The 21,506-nt window shown below is 32.6% G+C and overlaps 2 protein-coding genes across 2 annotated transcripts in view; both read left to right on the top strand.

Moving 5' to 3' along the window:
* LOC148308509 (uncharacterized) overlaps positions 1-2,099 on the top strand; it is a 164,465-nt gene extending 162,366 nt beyond the window's left edge. The window contains exon 12 of the mRNA XM_088261591.1: positions 34-2,099. Coding sequence (XP_088117717.1) covers positions 34-94 — 61 coding nt within the window. The 3' untranslated portion in view covers positions 95-2,099. The remainder of the gene's footprint in view (positions 1-33) is intronic.
* A 10,647-nt stretch (positions 2,100-12,746) lies between these two features.
* Positions 12,747-20,236, top strand: LOC148308508 (protein-lysine N-methyltransferase EEF2KMT). The gene is made up of 5 exons (XM_088261585.1): positions 12,747-13,057; positions 13,141-13,458; positions 16,932-17,202; positions 17,778-18,005; positions 19,179-20,236. Exons 1-5 carry the CDS (start codon positions 12,983-12,985, stop codon positions 19,313-19,315), a joined length of 1,029 nt encoding a protein of 342 aa, XP_088117711.1. The 5' UTR covers positions 12,747-12,982; the 3' UTR covers positions 19,316-20,236.
* The last annotated feature ends 1,270 nt before the right edge of the window (positions 20,237-21,506 follow it).

The following is a 21,506-nucleotide window of genomic DNA, read 5'->3' as shown; positions in this document are numbered from 1 at the left end:
CTGCTAAACAAAAAGAAACATTTTTTTTTGCAGAGAAACCTGTAAAATGGATACGCCATTTGTGAAGACCTATGCTACCCTTGGATACTTATAATTTTCAACCATTAAGATGAGGAATGAAATCATCAGTAACATTATATGAGGTTAATCAAATTTGGTGTGACCTTTGGTTAGCTTATTGGTTAACAAGAATTGTTGTAACATATTCATGTCATTATATTATGTACGTTTTGACTCGAAGAATTTCCCATCCACATAAGTGTATGAAGGTATGTACAATGATGCGTAAATTGGTTTCTTAGGAGAGGTAAAAGAAAGTCAATGAAGAAGAGGTGTTTAAGTTTATTAATTTAACATTCCAATTTTAAAAATTAACAAATATTTTACTTTTGACCATTCAGATTTTAAACATAATTAAATACTAAACCCTGCACAATACAAATGAGAATTCAAATTATTTATCAAATATTGAACTATTCTCTCTACCAATATATTAATGTCAATATATCATTTCTTATATGATCTTTAAAAGCTCAGCTAAAATCCAAATACTCTACATTAAAACATCAATAAAAAGCTTTAAAAAAAAATACAGTTATCTCCCCTGTCGTAAGTGCGGTAGAATATGATAAGGATAAATATGTTTCACATGCATTGCGTTGTATAATAGATAATTTTTATACAATTATTAAGTAATGATATTATAAGGCAAAGGTCTATTTCTGATCCATATATCCACATCACGTTGTGGTAGCGAATAAATATATTGATCCAATATTACACCGAGTAGCTTCCACGTCAAAAAACATGCCAACCAAATGTTCCCAGGGAACGCGTGGAAGTTACACGTGTTGAGGAGGCTGTCAGTGTGGCCGTATTTTGCGGTATTTATTTTAGTAGCAAGGAAGTCCGTGCGGGCGATGGTGTCTGACGACCAGTCCTCAGTAGATTGAGGTTGTGAACGAGCCCTTCACCTTTGCCCTTCTCAGAGGACGGTTCTTGGCACCATCCCAACCTCACATAGCACACATGGCTTTCTCCACAATCATGCATATGCCATTTTTTATATTTCCTTTCAATGCTTATGTTCAACTGTCATTCTATTTTGTGTTAATCATCATTTAAAAAATTTACAATCCTCAAATACTTTTCTTTTAGTTTATATGCTGTTTTTAAACATTTTTTTTATAGTCACCTGTTGCTGGAATAATCAAGATGATTTGAGCATCAATTTTCCACTGGTGAGATTACTATTAATAAATTGTGATTGTCAATCACCCGGAATGAAGAGAACTAAAACTAAATATACTTAATTTCAACAAGTGTTGTTACGATTGATTCCTTCCGACGGAAGGACTTCTGATCAGACTTTTGATTTCATATCCAACGCTAAGCATTGAAAGGACTAAATGTATTTAAAATATGCTATTGTTCTAAAATATATGTTAAAATAGGTTAAATTATGAATAAAAGGCATAAATTTTGCCCAATATATTAATGTTATATGATTAAGAAGATTAGCATATTAAGATTTTCAATGTCAAGTGTCTATGAGTGTTATATTTAAAGTTGAAATGCTTATTTGTTTGTGCTTGTAACCTGTATTGCTACAGTATTAGGAATAATTTTATAGTAAATAGGACTTGATAGTTTATCAGTACAATATGGTTTCCTGTCAACGGAGACATTCTCCTTAGTAAAATATAAGTATAAGAAATATAAGACCCATAAAGGTAGATTAAAGTTTTCCTTGCTAATTGATAAATAAATGTTGAAAAAATTATTTTCTCGTATGATTTTCATTTACATTTTCTTCTTTGAATTATTCAATAAATTATATTTAACATTATGCACCATTTTACGCCCTATAAAGGCAAAATTTTATTCCATATATTCGAATATAAGATATCTATGTGCACAAAAAAATAATAAAAAAAATTAAAAACCACAAAAAAAAAATATATGTTCCTTTATGTAAACGTGTTGTTATAATATTGTAATCGTGTTTTAGATGAAAATTAAAATTGGTGTTTCAAAAAACGTAGGTTACCATTCATATTGAAAATAAGGTATTTAAAATAAATAATGAGTAAATTTAACTTAAATTAACATATTTTTCAAATTTGGCAACGCATGATTGTGGTTTTAGAATATTAATGATATATTTTCAACGTTATGTAAAATATCAAGCAATGACAGCTATGTATTATCAGCATACAATTAATTGCATATTCAAATACGAACCATTTTAAATGTTAAGAAGTATGTAAGTTAGCATATACTGAGAAATATAAATTATTTACCAGTATCTGCCATTTTTAATGTTCAAATAAGTAGACCCTGCCTCTGCGATATACTTATAATTATATAACATATATTATACAACATAATTTATGCTGAAATTATCTTGCTTTCAACTGTTGGTTCTGCGCCTATAGTTCAGAGTCAATGGCTAGCATGTAAGAGCTTCCGAAATGGACTTATCAGACTTATTTGAAATTAGTATACTTTCAATCAACGTATTGATAATTTGTTACCCTGAACTGACACCTAAACTGTCCTTTTTAACATCCTTACCTTCATCTTATTTGGCATGGGTGTCCTTTGCGCCAACAAGTATGGATAAGAGAAAGAATAAAAAAACTGCTACCTCTCAACTATAGTTTGATTAAGTGTAAAGTTACAGATGAATTTGTTCTCATACATTTGAAAAAGACTTACAATGTTAACATTATGCATTTTATCTGAATATCTTAAAAGTAAAATAAGCATTCACAGTACCGGACATATTCTGTGATCCTGTCAAAAGTCTGACCTTCTAACGAAAAATCCATTGAAAAGAGATTATTCACATCCTCAACTGGTGAAACCTACACATTAAAAATCATGATTTTTCCAAATGAACAATGCTCATCATCATTGATCTGTTTTGAAAATTGAGTTCATAGTTTACAAACGCAGAAAACATCACAATGTATAATAAAATGACATGAATATGGCTGGAAATGTTTTTAATAATTTGTTATTATAACGTAATATTTTCACAATAATTACATTATTTGTGCAAACTGTATTTGTAAAGGTTGTTAGCTTATCACGTGGATTTCTGACTTTGTTAAAAGCGGATTTACCCTTAAATAATAAATATGTAAACAGCTTATGCATTTAGTATTCTTAATAAGCATAGTCGTCTTATGAAACAAAATGAAAATGCATTTGAATGGTTAGATGAATTATTGTGATGCAAAGTTAATGAATGTACTTTTACAAATCCAATAGTTACATAGGTGTCACTAACAAACTTATAGTATCTTGCCGTGTTTCAATTCCTTTTAGATGTGATGACAACAGATGACATTAAACGGCATATTACTAATAACATATTAGAATCATGAATCTGGGTAAAAGATTTATTCTAAAGCTGAAATATGGAAGACATTTCTCAAGTTATTCACTTTTAAATATTTAATCCCTTCCTATTTGAATAAATGTTTTTCTAATGCATGTACAGTAAGACCCCGCTGACCAGTACAATATCAAAAGGAACTATTAGGATATCCAGAAATTGCATGTAGAATTGGTATTCCGAGAAGTCCCCTTGCAGCACATTTGATATCATAAAAGTACATGCTAAGATATAAATATTACGCGTTGGGACGACCTCGTTGACGACCTCGAATGTTTTTCTAAGATAAGCGGGTCTTATTGTATCTTTCATTATTTATACTGTTTTCCTGACCTCCTTACTCAATATTTTGCAGAGCACCTAACTATAAATGAAATGACTGTTACACTGAGTAGTGGATTGCATAGTAATGTGTCATAGAATATGTATTCAATAAGCGTATAAACGCATTCATGTTATTTCTTATAAAGTGGTGTGGTGAGATGATTTGGTAAACATATTGCCATAACATAGAAAACAAACTGTTTGTAAATAAAAATAGATAACAATTATATGCAATGTTCCAATTCACAGTAGATAACAAAAATGTGCGATTTAGTTAGAATTATAATCTAAACTGTAACTGAGTGTACTGAATTTATTAGTCAGAATGTGAGATGGTCTTGTCAACAATGGAAGCTTCTTTACTTAGAAATAAAATGTACTATGCATTTTCATTTAGTATTATTTTAAACTAAATTCAGGTGACATTTATAACTCTTGATGAAAGTACAAAATAAGTTATGAGTATTTTTTTAGCATTGCTAGTCAATGCGAACAGATTGTTTTACTTATACCTGGAAAAAAATACCAAGTTAATCATGAAGTTTATAGAAAAGTACTTCTATTCATATTATAATATATTAATCTAGGTTTTGTTTAGAGGATTACAAAAAAAATATGTTTTTTTAAACTCTATCAGTACCGTCAACTCAAATTTTTCAATGGTTCTCACATAAATTTATAATATCTTTAAAAACTCAATTGTGAAGTAAAGTTGGGGCCCTTTTAAAATACAATATTTTTATGTCCTAATTTCCAGAGTAATAATGTATCCATCTTGCAGTTGATCTAATTCGTAATTCAGTTTCATTGGTAATAATTATTTGTGTAATTTGTAATGAAAAAACAAAAAATATTGGCACAGGAAAGTCAGTTTTAATAATTTAAATACAATTATTTCATTCACGAATTGAAGAGAATTGGGTCCTAAAAATTATGTAATTTAATTGAGGCATTGAAAAACAGGGAGCGGTAAAATAACCCGACGGTTTTAAAGTAAAAACAATACAAAAATAAAAAGTGATGCAAAATGTTTTATTGATTATTACAGAAAAGTGTTCATGTACATGAATGAAAATAACATCAGAACAACTGATTTCATCCATTTGAAATCTGAAGATAAAATCCTTTGAATGATGCCCTTCTTTGACCAAGCATTCTTCCAGCTTTACACTGTCGAATACCTTCCTCTAACATTGCAAGAGACAGGTTGGCGATTTCTTGGCAAAACTTGCTTCTCAAAGGTCCATAACCTCATTGGCTGTGTGGGCAGTTGCTCCATCCTTCTGGAACCACATCCTCTTGCATACTAAATGATTTGTCTGAAGTTCAGGGATCAGGACGTTGTCCAGCATAGATAACGTTGCAAATTGACCGTAATGGTTCGACTACCCTCTTCAAAAAAGAATGACCCAATGATACGATTCTTTATTACACCACACCACTTTAGGATTATGGAGGGCGTTCATACAATTCTTCTGGATTTGTAGCCGACAATAACGAAAATTCTGTTGACATAACCATCCAGATGAAAATGTGCCTCGTCACTCATTGTGATTTTTTTTCACCAGTCATCAAATCAATCAGCCGATCACTATTCCACGCTCTAAAACATCCCATTCCTACCACCCCCACCACCTACTCGCTCAACAATGCGGTGGCGAAAACCGTCAGATCATTTTCGCTCCCTGTATAAAAGTATCTTATTGATTCTGTTAATAGTTTTAAATAATCATGAAAAGGACTATTGCATATGACATGAAGACCATCCAGAAAGACATTTACAAAGATTATATTGTTTTAATACAGGTTCTTCCGAGGGTTGTTATTAGTAGTGAGGCTTTAACAATAATGTGTTGTGGCTTAAATAATAAAGGTATATTAAGGTACTCTTATTTATCTAAAATTCCACATGGAAACTTTTAATAATATAGTATGCATTCAGAAGTGGATTTCATACATTCATTTTGTTTATAATAAGACTTAGTTTAATACTATGCAGGACATATATTTTTCAATTTACTATCTAATATAGTCATCTCCTTTTTCTTAACTGAAGTAAATGTAGTTAAATAACGAATGTTAAAAAAATACAGAAATACATTTTGAAATCTGCGGATTCTACCTAAATATTGTAAAAATGTTGTGGGATACATATTAGTTTTATAACATAGTAATATAAATATGAATGAAAGTGTGTTATTTTATTATGAATGGGATGAAGAGATTGGAAAAAAATGTTTGTATTAGTCTGAGATCAAAAAAGGAAGAGAAGAACATTAGGAAAAATAAGTACTTAAATGTTAGGTACATATAAACTTACAATTTAAGAACAAAATAATGGCCTAAGATCAGAAGGGAATTTTGATGATTCAGTGTGTGTTTACTTAAAGCGTCCCTTTTGTTATATTGTTGACTTGTTAATTTCAATATTGATTTGCGAAATCACTGCTTTGTTTATTCAAACACTATCCCACACATAGATTGCGCTTGAAAATACATAATTTAAAGCGCAATGTAATTACATTTACTGGAAATATTATAAAATGATTACTAGCATATTATAAAAGATTTTCTGAAATTCACGAATGGAAAAGCATTCCTCTCTATATAGATCCGTATCTTATCCAGCCTTTAATAGTATTGAATTCAAGCACACAATTGTCCATTTTAAAGCTTTTATGCAACAAATTTTTATGATGTTAATTTTTTTTAAACTACACAAATATTTACAATAATGCTTAGAAATTAATCGTTTATATATATATATATATATATATATATATATATATATATATATATATATATATATATATATATATATATATATATATATATATATATATATATATATATATATATATATATATATATATATATATATATATATATATATATATATATATATATATATATATATATATATATATATATATATATATATATATATATATATATATATATATATATATATATATATATATATATACATACATATATATATATATATTTATATATATATACATATATATATATATATATATATATATATATATATATATATATATATATATATATATATATATATATATATATATATATATATATATATATATTTATACATATATTTATATACATATATATATATATATATATATATATATATATATATATATATATATATATATATATATATATATATATATATATATATATATATATATATATATATATATATATATATATATATATATATATATATATATATATATATATATATATATATATATATATATATATATATATATATATATATATATATATATATATATATATATATATATATATATACATATATATATATATATATATATATGTGTGTTGGCAATGCTCAGATATTTTAATAGCCATGAGTAGGGACAATATAATAATATAATATTATCTCTACTACATAATACTATTGTGTATTCCCTAGATAACAGTATAGACATCTAATGGATATCGTGCTTATGTGATACAATTTTGTAGATTTAAATCAAACCATTTTACTATAACATGTTTCATCGGTTTATATAATTTTCAACATAATTCAAAATTGTCTGATTAAACGTCTTTATAGATGTCAAGTAACATCATTAACATTTTTGAGAATATTGTTAATATATACATATAATAGTGTTTGTTCAAGTTAACTATGATAGGAAATAGAGAATGATTATAACAAATGTGTTTTATTTATCCCTTAACATACATGATTGTATATATGACTCTGTAGTGTAGTGGTTAGCTGTTGAACTACTGTGCTGGAGATCCCGGGTTTGATTTCCAGGGTAATCAAAATAAGTATTAGTGACTTTTCATTCTAATATTTATTTAATGTCACCCTGGTCTGGTTCTTGAAGCAAAGAATCTTCTTATGGTTCATGATCATACATAATTTGTGACAATTATCGGATAAGTAGCAAATAAATAATAGGATCAAACAAAAGGATCAAACGTGTGAATATTTCGTGACGGCTATGTGTGATTCTCTAGTGCAAGTGTTAGTAAAAGGAAGAAACTTTTAACAATGGTAAAAAAACTGTTTTTAAAATACTGTTATTATTATGGACATTAAATTGACAGATAAGTGCTTTCTCTACTTACATACAGAGTATAAAGTGAAATGTCTATAGTTACGAGGGTTACAGTTAGCTTGGACTAGCCGACTACAGATGGCAGCAATACCGAGTTTGACAGCTAGCGTCTTTGTTTTGGAGTCGATTTCAGCTAAGTAACTAACTAACCATCACGCCGCTTTACGCAAGAGTAGGCAGAGATAATATAACGCTGCGCCACTCTGTCTTTGCGAACATTATTCGCCTCTTCCACGTTCATGCAACTCCTCATACATACCCGCCAATTATTTCCACTCTTAACTTAACTGTTTTCAATATTTGACATACCACTGTTAATAAAAATAACATATTATTGTTTATAAAAAAAATCAAATAAATACTCACAAGCAATTTGAAACTTAAAATGCCACCCAAAATTTCAAAATTAAAGGTCTCAGAAAAATGCTCTCCAGCATCCTCAGCTCCTCAGTCTCCGCAGGCATTATCGGCTGAGATAAGCAACGCTATATCTGTCCTCCAATTGGAGGTCCAGAAGATGGCCGAGATGGCGGAGAGAAATAGGGAAGACATCTTAAACAAAATTAATATCTTTCAACAAATGTATATGGATATCCTAACGAAGGTAACGGAAGTCAGCGACAAACTCTCAGCCGTCGAGTTCGAAAACCAAGAACTTAAAGCAAGATTGGCCCACTTTGAAGAAAGATGTGACGCCAGATTATCACGTATAGAACGGGATGAGAATCGTCGGGAACAACTTCTGCGTTCTAACAATATAGAAATATCCGGTTCCCAGAATCAACCAAAGAGGATCCGATGGAAATCGCTTTTAAAATATGCGGCGCATTAAATATAGAAGTCAAAGCTACTGATATTGAGTCTTCTCACCGAGTGAGAAAATTCCAACCCTCAAGTAAGCCAAAAAACTTAACTTGGAATTAAAGACTTGAAAACGAAATATCAATTGGTCACTTCAAGCAATAAAAAAAGGGGCTATCTTACGCCGAACTGGGGCTCCCAGGTTCTGCCAAAATTTATATAAATAACCATCTTACCCTCTTCAATAAACAGTTGTTGAGAAGGTGCAGGAATCCAGCTCAAAAAGCAAACTTTAAGTATATATGGGAAAGAAATGGTGAAGTATTTGCAAGAAAGAACGGCACTTCTCCATTTTTTTAAATATCTTCCGAAGACGAAATTAAAAAATATTTCGTGATCACTAAATTTCTGTATTTCTTTTTAATAGCTCTTTATTATGTATTACTATTCGCCTCAACAATTGTAATAGCATCACAAATTCCTATCTATCCTATACACTTCCTTCCCTCTCACACAAGCTTCCCATTCTTACACCCTGCAACCCATTTACTTTTTATCTTTACACTTATTTTAATCATCAGTAGCTATGGTGATCTATATGGTGATACTCAGAAACAAATAAACAAGGCTGCAGTTGTATCGGAATGCCTCAGAGACTCGGTGTGGAGGAACAAACACATGAAAATAGAAAGTAAAATGAAGATATACAAAACATGTGTTCGACCAATAGCCACTTATGGGATTGAGGCAAGAGCAGATACTTCCAGAACAAAATCTCGCGCTGAACCTCCGAAATGAAGACTCTCCGATCCATAACCGGAAACACATTGCGAGACCGAGTAAGAAATACCGACATTCGAAGCATGTGTAAGACGGAGGATATCGTGAGGTGGGGACGACAACGAAGGCGATACTGGAAGGAACATATAAACAGAATGTCAGAAGACAGACTTCCACGTATCGCCCTCCAAGGCAACCCTGAAGGACGCAGACCCCCAGGCAGACCCCCGAAAAAATGGAAAGACAGCTGGGAATCGACATCCCAAGAGCGACATGCGGAGGCACAAACAGATCCCTAGGATCTACATAAAGAAGAAAAAGAAGAAGACTTATTTTAAAGTTAATTTGGGTGTTCAGTCTCATTCTTTTGACAACTAAATTTATTTCTGTTAAGTTATTCTTTTTCAACATAGAGTCAAAATTGAATTCCTCACCTAATTCATCAATATTTTACAGTTCCAGCGCCAATGATTTCATCGACTTTGAGTATATTATTGTTTTGTATTTACCTTGCTTTTTTTCACAGGCGCGAGTGACCTAAAAATTTACTATCAAAATTCACGCGGGCTTCGGGGGAAAACTCGCGAATGCCAACTAAATATTTTGAATACTGATTATGATGGTTATATGTTTCACGGAAACTTGGTTATTGGATGGTATTCATAATAGCGAACTCTTTGATTCAAGATATTGTGTATTTAGAAGAGATCGTGACTACGCTAATCTTAATTGTAAACTTGTTCTTATCGCAACTCACAATAGACTCAACGCAACATCAAACGTTGTCTGGAATTCCGCAGCAGAAGATATTTAGGTCTTATTTTATATTAACTCTAATAAAAAAATCCACATTTGCTGTTCATATCACCCTCAGGGACGTAATTATACCTCAAGTCTTGTAGCGCATCTCAACAGTATAGAAACTGCACTTTCTGAGAATCCTTGTGATATTCTTCTTTTGCTAGGTGACATTAACCTACCTAAAATTGACTGGATTTTGGATGAGGGTAGTAATTCACTCTCACTTACAAATTATGATTTGGATACTACTTATGGACCCTACCCAGTGGAATTCTACCCATTGGTGAATGTTACACGTGTGTAAAGTGATCACTTAAACCAGCCTATGACGGTCGTCAGCCCCGTAAATGCCCAGACTTCCATATTCTTCTTCATCTTTGATGAGATGTCAAAAAATAATATTAAAGTAACTCCTGTTATTGGAGATAATCCAGATTTTGTAAACAAGTATTTGGACACACTCAAAATGTTGCAAACAAATATATCAATCAAAATTTTTGCTGACAATACCAAGTTTTTTATACGAGTCAAGTCTATAGACGATTGTTCCATGTTGCAAAACGATCTCGATAATCTAGTGTCTTATTGTAATCTTAATCAGCTTTTTCTAAATGTCAATAAATGTTTTAGCATTACGTTCACAAGAAGAAAAAAAATTGTGTTTGGTTATGAAATTAACAATAGTCGGCTGACCAGGAAAACCGAATTAAGAGACCTTGGTGTCATAATGGACGAGAAACTTTTATTTTCTTCACATATTGAATCCTGCGTTAATAAGGCCTACAGAAACTTAGGTTTTATTTTTCGAACCACTTAACCATTTAAAAATACATCCTCTCTTGTAACTTTACATAACACCAATGTTCGTAGTCACCTCGAATTCGCCTCAGTCGTTTGGAACCCTCAGTACGCAATATACATATATAGCTCAACTTGATCGTATTCAAAATAAATTTCTAAAGTTGTTGGATGGTAAGCTTCATTTAAGTTTTGACTCCTACGAAGAATCTTCAGCCTTCCATTAATTATCTTCACTTAGTAAACGTAGGAATACATCAGATTTATGTTTTTTGTATAAAGTTATAAACAGTATAACTGAGAGCCCCTATCTTCTTGAGCAGATACCTCTTCATTGTCCAATTAGATTCACTAGACACCTTTTTTATAATTCAGCACCATCAAATAACTATTTGAAAAATTCTTTTACATATCGAAGTTGTGGGAAATTCAATGAATATTGTACCCACCTTGACATGTTTTACTCCTATCTTTCTAACTTTAAAGTAAAATTATTCGAAATTTTATAAACCGAAAAGGGTAATTCTATTCCCAGTGCTCTCATTTTCTTCTTTTCCTATCACTGTCATCTCTTTTTCTCTTTATCCCATCCTTATCTCATATCTCTTGTTGTATAAAGATTTTTTTCTCTTACTTTTCCTATGTATAAATGTGAAAAACTGTAATTGGTATTCATGATTTTTTTTTATTCTGATTTTTCATGTATTGAAACTGTTGTTTTTGAAAAAGCACCATATCCATACAATACAGTGCCCTGTGCACCATTGGTTATAAATAAGGGATAGAAGGTCGTTGGAAGAAGGCAGCTTTCCTGGCTTCGGAATATTCCAGAGTGAACTGGGATGAGAGGTGTGGAGAAGTTGTTTCGTGCTGCCCAGAACAGAGGAAGAGAACGGATAGAAGTAAAATAATTGTAATAAACAATCATTCCTTTCTGGGAGTGAATACATATCGGGAGTAGGTGACCACCTTCCTAGACATCTTGAATCAGAGTACTAGTTCTCAGTCCCTCAGCATGGGGCTACCAAAACTATTTTATTTTTAAATATAATAAAACTATTTATTAGGGCCCTCAGGCTATCGAAAAAAATATGAAATTTAAATATTTGTGTTTTTAATTTGAAACAAATATTTGTCTTTTAAAAAATCTGCGAAACCCCTTTTTGCATACTTGGTCACATATTTTATTTATGATTTTATCGATATCCTATTTTGATGCGCTTCTGCGTATTTTATTTTTTAACGTTTGTAAATTTGTTCGTATCCAAAATCACCTTAGGCGCACTTAAGTAGGTACTATTGATTAGTAAGTCCGCAGCACTACAGTTTTCCGGATTCGATTTTCGAATTCTGAACTCTACCTAAATGCTAGAAACCCATACAAAAACTGTACTTTCACCCATTGTTTTTTTTCAACGGTTTCCGACTATTTTTAAGAGCATCGAGTCAACGGTAAAAAAAAAGTTGAAGTAAGCGGAGAGGATAGAACGGCAGACCACTCTATCTTATCAAAGATTTTTCGCTTTTCCCGCATTCATGCATCTTTTTACCTGACAATTATTCTCACTTTTAAAGTTTATGCATATATTTATGTACCATATACACATAAAATATTTATACCTCTTGAGTTTCACTTAATTCCGAATTCGGTATTGGAATTAGGAAAACTAACGTGTGCGCGAGTATTAATCATTCAAATGTCTATGATAAAATCTGACGTTTACGACACAAACGTTTACAAACCACCCGGTTGTCAAATTGTCGCGTGCGTGCAGCGCGCATGTCACTTTTCTTCTCAGGGGTTCGCTGGGGTGTGTCTTGGAAGCTGGAAGAAAATATCTTGGATATATATTTATATTTTACGCATATATTTAACACATATTTCCAACATATTGTGTGTATCTTTGTTTAAAAATAACAGCAGTTTAAAATAATAAGAATGGGTGAAATAACTAAAGAATTCGTTTTAAAACAATTTTTGTGTTGCGGAAGCTTGAGAGATCACTCATGGATGGTAAGAACTTGTAATTAGTATTTTTTAATTGTAAAATCTTTGTTCAATTCCGCATGTTTTAAATGGTCTATATTTTATTTCAGCCCATGTTTAAAGCTCTAAACTGGAACGACCAGGAGAAATTTCTGAACGATTTTGTGAAACACCCACTTGTTGAGCGCTACCCTATCGAAGTTTCGTATCAAATTACGTTTTTCAAAGACCTCATTGAATACATGCGAAACGAACGCGTTGAAACTCACGATGATGTATATAAAATATACTGTGATTTGATAAGTGTCGGGAACGCGGACGAAGACTACAGTTACAGACATTATGTCGTTACCCCGGATACTACCATCACTTTGAAAGAGAACTCAAATCTAATTTCTGAGGGGACAACAGGACTGCATTCTTGGGAGGTATTATTGCACTCTTTAAATATATATTTACTTACATTTATTTCATATGAATCCTTCCATATGGTACCACCTAAAATAGACGCCTCTTTTCTAGAGATTTCTCAATGATTCTTGTATACAGAATACCATTGGATTGCTAGGTGATCTGTCATCTAACGCCTGAACTGAGCTTCAAGAATCTGACAACAGGTTGACAGTCTTCCAGCTGTTCTTTTTACTAGTGACCCATTCCAATGTCTTCACAATTGCGAAAAGTTCAGCTTGGAGTAGCATGCAACAGTATGAGCTTCTTACTGCGCAACTCTCTTGAATTGTCAGATGTGGCGAAGGGAGTGACTGCCCTCTGATTTTGCTGTCATCCATGTATTACTCAATTTAACCATCTGGAAATTCAAGTCTGGCGTGCATTTCTGGATGTCCAGTAGATCTACTTGGTCACTTGGATGTGCAAGATGGGTACAAGTGATCCTGCCTTGGTACAATATGTCGTTTGGAGCATTTAAGATGGTAATATTAGCTTCGTTGTGATATGTGTCATTAATTTCTGGATGTCCAGTAGATCTACTTGGTCACTTGGATGTGCAAGATGGGTACAAGTGATCCTGCCTTGGTACAATATGTCGTTTGGAGCATTTAAGATGGTAATATTAGCTTCGTTGTGGTATGTGTCATTAATTTCTGGATGTCCAGTAGATCTACTTGGTCACTTGGATGTGCAAGATGGGTACAAGTGATCCTGCCTTGGTACAATATGTCGTTTGGAGCATTTAAGATGGTAATATTAGCTTCGTTGTGATATGTGTCATTAATTTCTGGATATCCAGTAGATCTACTTGGTCACTTGGATGTGCAAGATGGGTACAAGTGATCCTGCCTTGGTACAATATGTCGTTTGGAGCATTTAAGATGGTAATATTAGCTTCGTTGTGATATGTGTCATTAATTTCTGGATATCCAGTAGATCTACTTGGTCACTTGGATGTGCAAGATGGGTACAAGTGATCCTGCCTTGGTACAATATGTCGTTTGGAGCATTTAAGATGGTAATATTAGCTTCGTTGTGATATGTGTCATTATTTTCTTTGATTTTTATATCTAAAGCAATAAGTACAGAGATAAGGGATGTAGTTCTATATGCTTTGCATGTTATTATTCCCATTGACCGTTGAACACTGGTGAATGTTTTTCCTTTGCTGCTTTGCTTTTTTGCCCCTCCTGACCGCGGCAGCGACAGCCATAAGTTATGGTAGTTTACACTACCCTAGTATAAATTATCCTTGGACTGAGGTTGGTTTTGTCAAGAATGATAAGTCGATTTGCTATTTTAACTGCTTTTTTTCATAATCAAATCGTCATGTTTGCTCCAATTTAGGTTTTCGTCCTGCACTGCAGTGAAGATTTTACAGTCTTTGATAAAATACAGCCTTTTCCTCTTTGTTATGAAAACCGCATTCTTCAGAAAATTTTAATTGTTTTTGTCACTCGTGAAGTGAGTATGGAGATTGTTTCGTTTGTATTTGTTATAAAAGTTTGTATCGCTGTGCTTGATTATTAGTAAAACATCTTCTGTGAATTCTTATACATGAACATTACAGTGATATCTTATTTGTAAGATATTCCAAAGCACCGGTCAACAAGCAGATCCCTGTATGCAACCTTTATTGGAGCTTTTTTTGAATATGCACCGGCATATTTAATTTCTATCATCGGAGTTTAGTCTTTTGTCTGACCTGTCACTGCCCCACCAAATCAGAATTTGATTTTTTGTTCAACAAGGTACTGATTTTACTTCGGCAAGACGACTTAAGTCGGCTTCTTCACTCAGAGTATAATATTAGGAGCCTAATACTAGTGATTGTGATGTTAATTTTGATTCGATAAGTGTGTTCGTATTATCGCTGCATTTATCAAAAAGTATGCAGCTTTGAGATATTTCCGTGTTGAATTTTTTTATGGCTGCCTTTACTGGTAAATTATCATTGTGTTTTTGAAATATTTCACCACTGTATATTGATTTATTGATCTTTTCGGTATTAACAGTATATGGTTCTTGTATAAGTGCTATGTCGTATTTTTTATATAACGCCAATTGGAGAAATGACAATGTGGCAGCCTCGTATCTTTGTAGGTTTGCCTGAGCAACTTTAATAATCTTTCTGGCTATACAGGCCATAGTTAACTATATTTCTGTATCCGATTATTTGCCGTTGGTATGCCGGACACTCTGGACTATGCGCTTTATGATCTTACGTTTAACAAAGTAAACATACTTTATTAACAAGTGTGCAGTTGTTACATGTATTTTTACTTTACTTTTGGGGCACTGAGCAGCTCTCTGCTCCACGCCACACTTCCAGCACACTTCTTTGTTTTTACAGTGAGCAACGGAATGTTCATATCTCATACATTTCTGGCACGTGTTGATGGCCATATATTCGGCCACTCAAACTCTGTTGTACCCTATGTTGACTCTTTGCATTCTGGTTATTTGTTCTACTGAGAGCACAGCGCATTTGTGGGTGGCATCTTTTCTATATGGGAGAAGGAATAGTCTTGTAGATTTTGAAGTTTTGTTGCTGTTGCACACTGTGTTTTAATTGTACACGGCTGTTATGACCTATTCTCTGATAAGGTCGGCATCGATCCCCTTCAAGATAACCTTTGGTCTTATCTTAGTGCCGATTTGTGCTTTAAAGTTTTAATTTTTGGAGATTTCAGCCGTAAGCTGACATTGCTCTTCAGTATCGCATGTTATAATATTTTGTTGTTGACTGTCTTTTTAAGGCATTTGATGGCAATCCCTAATGCCGTCACTTTTTCTCGCAGTTGGAGTGGCGTTTGCTATAATAATGTCATTAAGGCATTGTGTTATTTCATTTTTATATAGCGGCATTAATGTTACTGCTACAGGACAAGTCTTGTTTATGCCTAGACTTTGATATCCCCTCCTTTGATTCCTTAAAAAAGAATATTCATTTCTGTTAACAAATATTATCTCCGAGGGTGATGATTTGGACAAAATGATGATACAAAATGTCGATCTGTTCCTGACAAAATATCATAAAATATATCAAACAACAGTTATAAAGCAAATACAAATAATTTATAAAGCTCCATTTTCATAAAATACTACCTCAAGGGTGCTTAATCACCATTTTACTTTAGTAAATCCATTTAAAATAAACATATGCTGGATCTAGAAAAAAATTGTGTTTTGAAGTATGGGTTGCTCCAAAGTTTACATTTTTTTCCTAGATCCTGCGTATATTTTGTTTGTCCAGATTTACTAAGATTGAAAAAGCTGTCCTTCATGATGTTTCGTCAGAAAGCGATTAAATCATTAACATACTAAAACATAACATGACCCTTGTTCATTTCATTTTACTTTATTCTATTATTCAGTATTACGCTAATTGTTTAAAAATGTCAATTACAAATTAAAAAATAACACGGGCATTGTGTGTGATTTCTAGGCTGCCTTTGCCCTCGCGGAATGGTGTCTGCAGAACAAGGATGTGTTGAAAGGGAAGCGCATTCTGGAGCTGGGATCCGGGGCGGGATTGGCCGGCCTGATAGTGGGGAAGTGCTGCGAACCCAAGGAGATGTGGCTCAGCGACTGCCATGCCAGTGTGTTGCGATTATTACGCGAAAACGTTACGCTGAATTATGAAGATGCACCGATAATGGCCGCAGAAGACCAGCGTATTAAACTCAAATTACACACTTCTGCGACTTCTATACTCGGTAAGCAGACTCCGAGCCGACTCTAGATTCCACCATCGCTCTCGCACAACTTGATTCTCATTTTCAAACACATTCCACTTAAGTTTTTTGTTTTTGTAAAGTGTACTAGGTAAATTCTGCCGTAAAGTCCGCCTCCATAGTGTAATGGTCAACACGCTCGGCTATCGTACTGGAGGTCCCGGGTCCGATTCCCAGGAGGAATAAAAATATGATTTTTTCACTCTAATATTTCTTCAATATTACCCTGGACTAGTAGTACCTGAAGCGGAGGGCTGATCACCTTTCCTTCACATGTTATTGATCAAGATAACACTGTGTTTATATGATGCAGTTCCCTATGCACCATTGGGGTGTGGATAAGGGTTTGAATGAATATGTTACATCCATATATGTGCAAATATATCCACCCTGCTGTGGCTCTAATCGCATCACAGAAACTCCGTTATCTATAGCGTAGTAGTAGCCAGCTATGATGTATTGGTCTATCTTGTCCTATTGTTGCCATGTTAGAATATGAGTTTGGTCCATTACTACCTTTCTTTCAACTCTGGTTACATTTCTGTGAATCATTTCAGGAGTTATGGATCTGCCTTGGGAGGACCTGGAGGCTAGAGCTAGCTTCCCGAGGAATATAGTCATCCCGGATGTAGTAATGGCTTCCGACGTTGTGTACCACGTCACTGTCTTCCAAGCACTTCGCACAGCTTTCAAGTATTTCATACGCAATAACCAAAATTGTAAAATATACCTGTCGTGCACAGTCAGAAATGAAGAAGCATTAAACAGCTTTATAGATCAACTAGGTAAAAACTTTTTGTCAATTATTACTCCTAGAGATTATAATATACCTTTTTACTACAAACTGTATAAACTAGGTATATTGTACATATATTGTAATCACTATCTTAATATGCCGCCTCCTCAGCGTAATGGTCAGCACGCTCGGCTACCGTTCTGGAGGTCCCGGGTTCGATTCCCAGGGGTCAAATAAAATAGAGTAGTATTTTCACTCTAATATTTATTCAATATTACCGTGGACTGATACCTGAAGCGGAGCGCTGATCAACTTTCCTTCATGTGTTAACGATCAAGAAAACACTCCGTTTATATGATGCAGTGCCCTATGCACCATTGGGGTGCAGATAAGGGTTTGAATGAATGAATTAATCTTAATATAGTGCCAGCTCGCTAATCCGAACATTCCGTAATCCGAAATTTGTAGTAATCCGAACTGCAGTCGCGGCTCAGCTAATGCCAGTTTTAAAAAATTGTACCTTCTATAGCCGTGAAAGCTATCAACTGGGCTGAAGAAGTCGGCCGGAACACTGAGGAATTTATGGTTTCGAGACAAATGGGTGATTTAGCCCTTGAACACCGGTTAGGTTCGTTGATTCAGAAAAAATATCTGATTTTTCAAGCTAAATTTTTAAATTTTTAATTACTCATTTTCAGTACTTTAATAAAAATGTAAAATAAAGAGCATTTTCACAAACCGAAATCATTAATTTTTCTCAAAACATTCAATAATTTGAATGATTCCCTAATCCATACGACCCATTGCACATTTTAAGTTCAGATAAGCGGCTGGCACAGTAGAAAATTTTTTCATTGCCTCAAACCAGTATGTGAAGGACATCACTGCTATATGAGTAATAAAATGGAACAATAACTCAGATCTGTTTGTGCACTACACGGAATTTTACCGTCCGGCACGTCTGCTAGCGTTTTAAAAGGATGATTGGCTTGTGCTTTTGTCCATCTTTCTTCGGATCGCTGCTCTTGATCGGTGCGTGAACACGCTGCACGTAAATTCGATCACGCTAAACTGTCGTATTCACTTTCATTTTTCAAAACCGGATTGCCGGACGGTAAAATTACGGGTAGTGCACAAGCGGCCATACACTTACTTGTGTAACTTGAACTGAATTTTCATATGAGGTATTGATTATAATTATATTATTTTCTTATTTTTATAGATACAGACTGTCTGGAAGTTATCTCCATACCCATTCCGGCAAAGATCAATTTCTATTATCCCAACTGTGTCACGATCAAGTTATACCTAATAACCGGCTGTCTCACCAATGGCCACCACTCTCCGGAAACTGATTGAACACCCGAAAAATGAAAAAAGAAAAAACATGCTCATTATGACATCGAGCCATAGAAATATGTACATAGAAATTTAATATCCTTATAGATTTCAATCAATGAAAGCTAGAAACATTGTACTTGTAAAATCGTTTGATGTATTCATATATTTGGTATAATTTATCATTTTTCATTACTTGATTCAGCTTCCGTCACTTTGTGGTAATATCTATCTATTTTTAATTTAAGCAAAACTTAAATTAAAATAATTCATCATCTTAGCGATTGTTTGATGTATACATAGTTATATATTTTATGTGTGTTAGTCATCAGATATACAATTTCATTAAATGATTCGGCAGTCACTTTGTGGCAATGTCAGATACCTTAAAAATGTCGGATATACACTTAATTCTATTTTTACATTGTATTTTTTTACATACATTCCTCTATGTACTTTGTAATCATTCGAAAACTCAAAAAAAAATGTCTCAAAATATCTGTGTATTGGTGGAATTCTTAAATCTTATTCAACAGTTCATTTTAACAAACAAACAAACCATTATAACTACCATTCTCCAATCGGCGGAACTATAACTCTCCTCTAGACACCAGACAGAGTCTATCTCAACCATGTAAAAACTATTTCACTGCCAGTTTGAAGTACTCTATGGTGATTTTATCGAAACTTATAGATTCCATTCCAGACATATCGCTCACTCCTTTCCACAACGTCATAAATATAGAAAAAAACTTGATTTTTCATGAGATCGTTTTTAAAGTTTAAAAATATAATACAATGTATTAAAAATAAATATCAAGCCACTTATTGAAATTTTAACTGTGCAACAGATCTTTTTATGTGAAACATGATTGGTTTTTCTCCATTTGAAAAATATTTAGTACATTTAAAAAAATTATTGAAAATACTTTTTCTTCAAAATGCAAAAATAACACTTTCTGCCCTATAGCGGGTAAATATTAAGTTTAAAATATGCCGCTTTTGCTGGGATATAGTAAATTTTCCGGGCATTCCGAACACATGCACAACTGAAAATTGTCAATTTTTTATTTATGACGTTCTTGAAAGGAGTGAGCGATATGACAGTTGTAAATAAAAAAATAATATGTAAATACATTGAAATTGAGATATATGTTTGAACGTTTTTGATTTTAGTGATATAAATAGTCATGAAGTATATGATAATATGTGCATTTTTAAGGTTTCCTAATAATAAGTGTGATTTTTTTTTTCAAAATGTAGTAACGAGTAGTATGTAGCTGAAGTAATACTTAAGTGGACATGTAGCTCTTGAATTAAGGTGAGGAAAACCTATTTTGATAATGTAGTACATAATATTGAATGTAGTCGTTGTTCACTCCAATTCAGTCCTCGATTTTTCCTGATGAATATTTTACCATTTTTATACCATGTAAAAATAGTTTTTTTTTCTTATATTGAATAATTTCTCACTAGAATGTAAACACAGTTAGATATCTGTGTAATTAATTGTTTTCAAATATGAATGGTAGGTACTCTTCATTTTATAACCAGAATCTCCAGTATTTATTTTTTGGAAGTGTCTACTACATTTTTACTGAAAATTCTTTTATTAATAAGTACTCTATTTCTAATCTCTTACGATTTGAACTTGACTAAAATGGGTGTAATCCAGTTTATGTCCATAATTTTGTACTCATTGATGTCCTGGTTCAGGTTATTTTAATTTTCACTTAGTGCTCAGGAATTCCCCGTATTTCAAGGTTTTTAACATTTTTTTTCTTATTTTTGATTATCAATTTAGAACTCAAGCTAGCAAGCTTGAGTTCTAAATCTTCCCGTTACGGCAACTTCATACTTTAAAAAAAATTTAGAATACAAAAATTAGTCTATAAATACATACATAGTATGTTATATGACTCAATACACATAAATCAAAAGCTATCCTTTAACTCGCGAAATAAAAACTTTTTTTTAATTTTGCTTGGTGAAATCACAAAATATCAATTGTAATCGAATATGTAATATAAATAAAGATGAATATTTTTCATTATTACAACTTAAAAACTTCATATTATCGTTTATTTTATTTCAAATATATGTTTACTATATATTTACATCACTTATTTACTATTCATATTATGTTTATTCAATTCCGAACAATTTACATTATTTGTGTTTGTAATCAATTTAAAGATGTCATTACTTTTAA

This window comes from Brachycentrus maculatus, unplaced genomic scaffold (genome assembly GCF_059751285.1).
Source record: "Brachycentrus maculatus isolate JH-2025_06_01 unplaced genomic scaffold, ASM5975128v1 h1tg000159l, whole genome shotgun sequence".
In the NCBI taxonomy this organism is placed as follows: domain Eukaryota; kingdom Metazoa; phylum Arthropoda; class Insecta; order Trichoptera; family Brachycentridae; genus Brachycentrus; species Brachycentrus maculatus.
This window is presented reverse-complemented; position numbering and strand designations above follow the sequence as displayed.

Coding starts and splice junctions, on each gene's coding strand:
- LOC148308508 (XM_088261585.1), top strand. CDS start 12,983: ATGGGTGAAATAACTAAAGAATTCGTTTTAAAACAATTTTTGTGTTGC. Junction 17,203..17,777: donor TTCTGCGACTTCTATACTCG/GTAAGCAGACTC, acceptor GAATCATTTCAG/GAGTTATGGATCTGCCTTGG. Junction 18,006..19,178: donor CAGCTTTATAGATCAACTAG/GTAAAAACTTTT, acceptor TTATTTTTATAG/ATACAGACTGTCTGGAAGTT.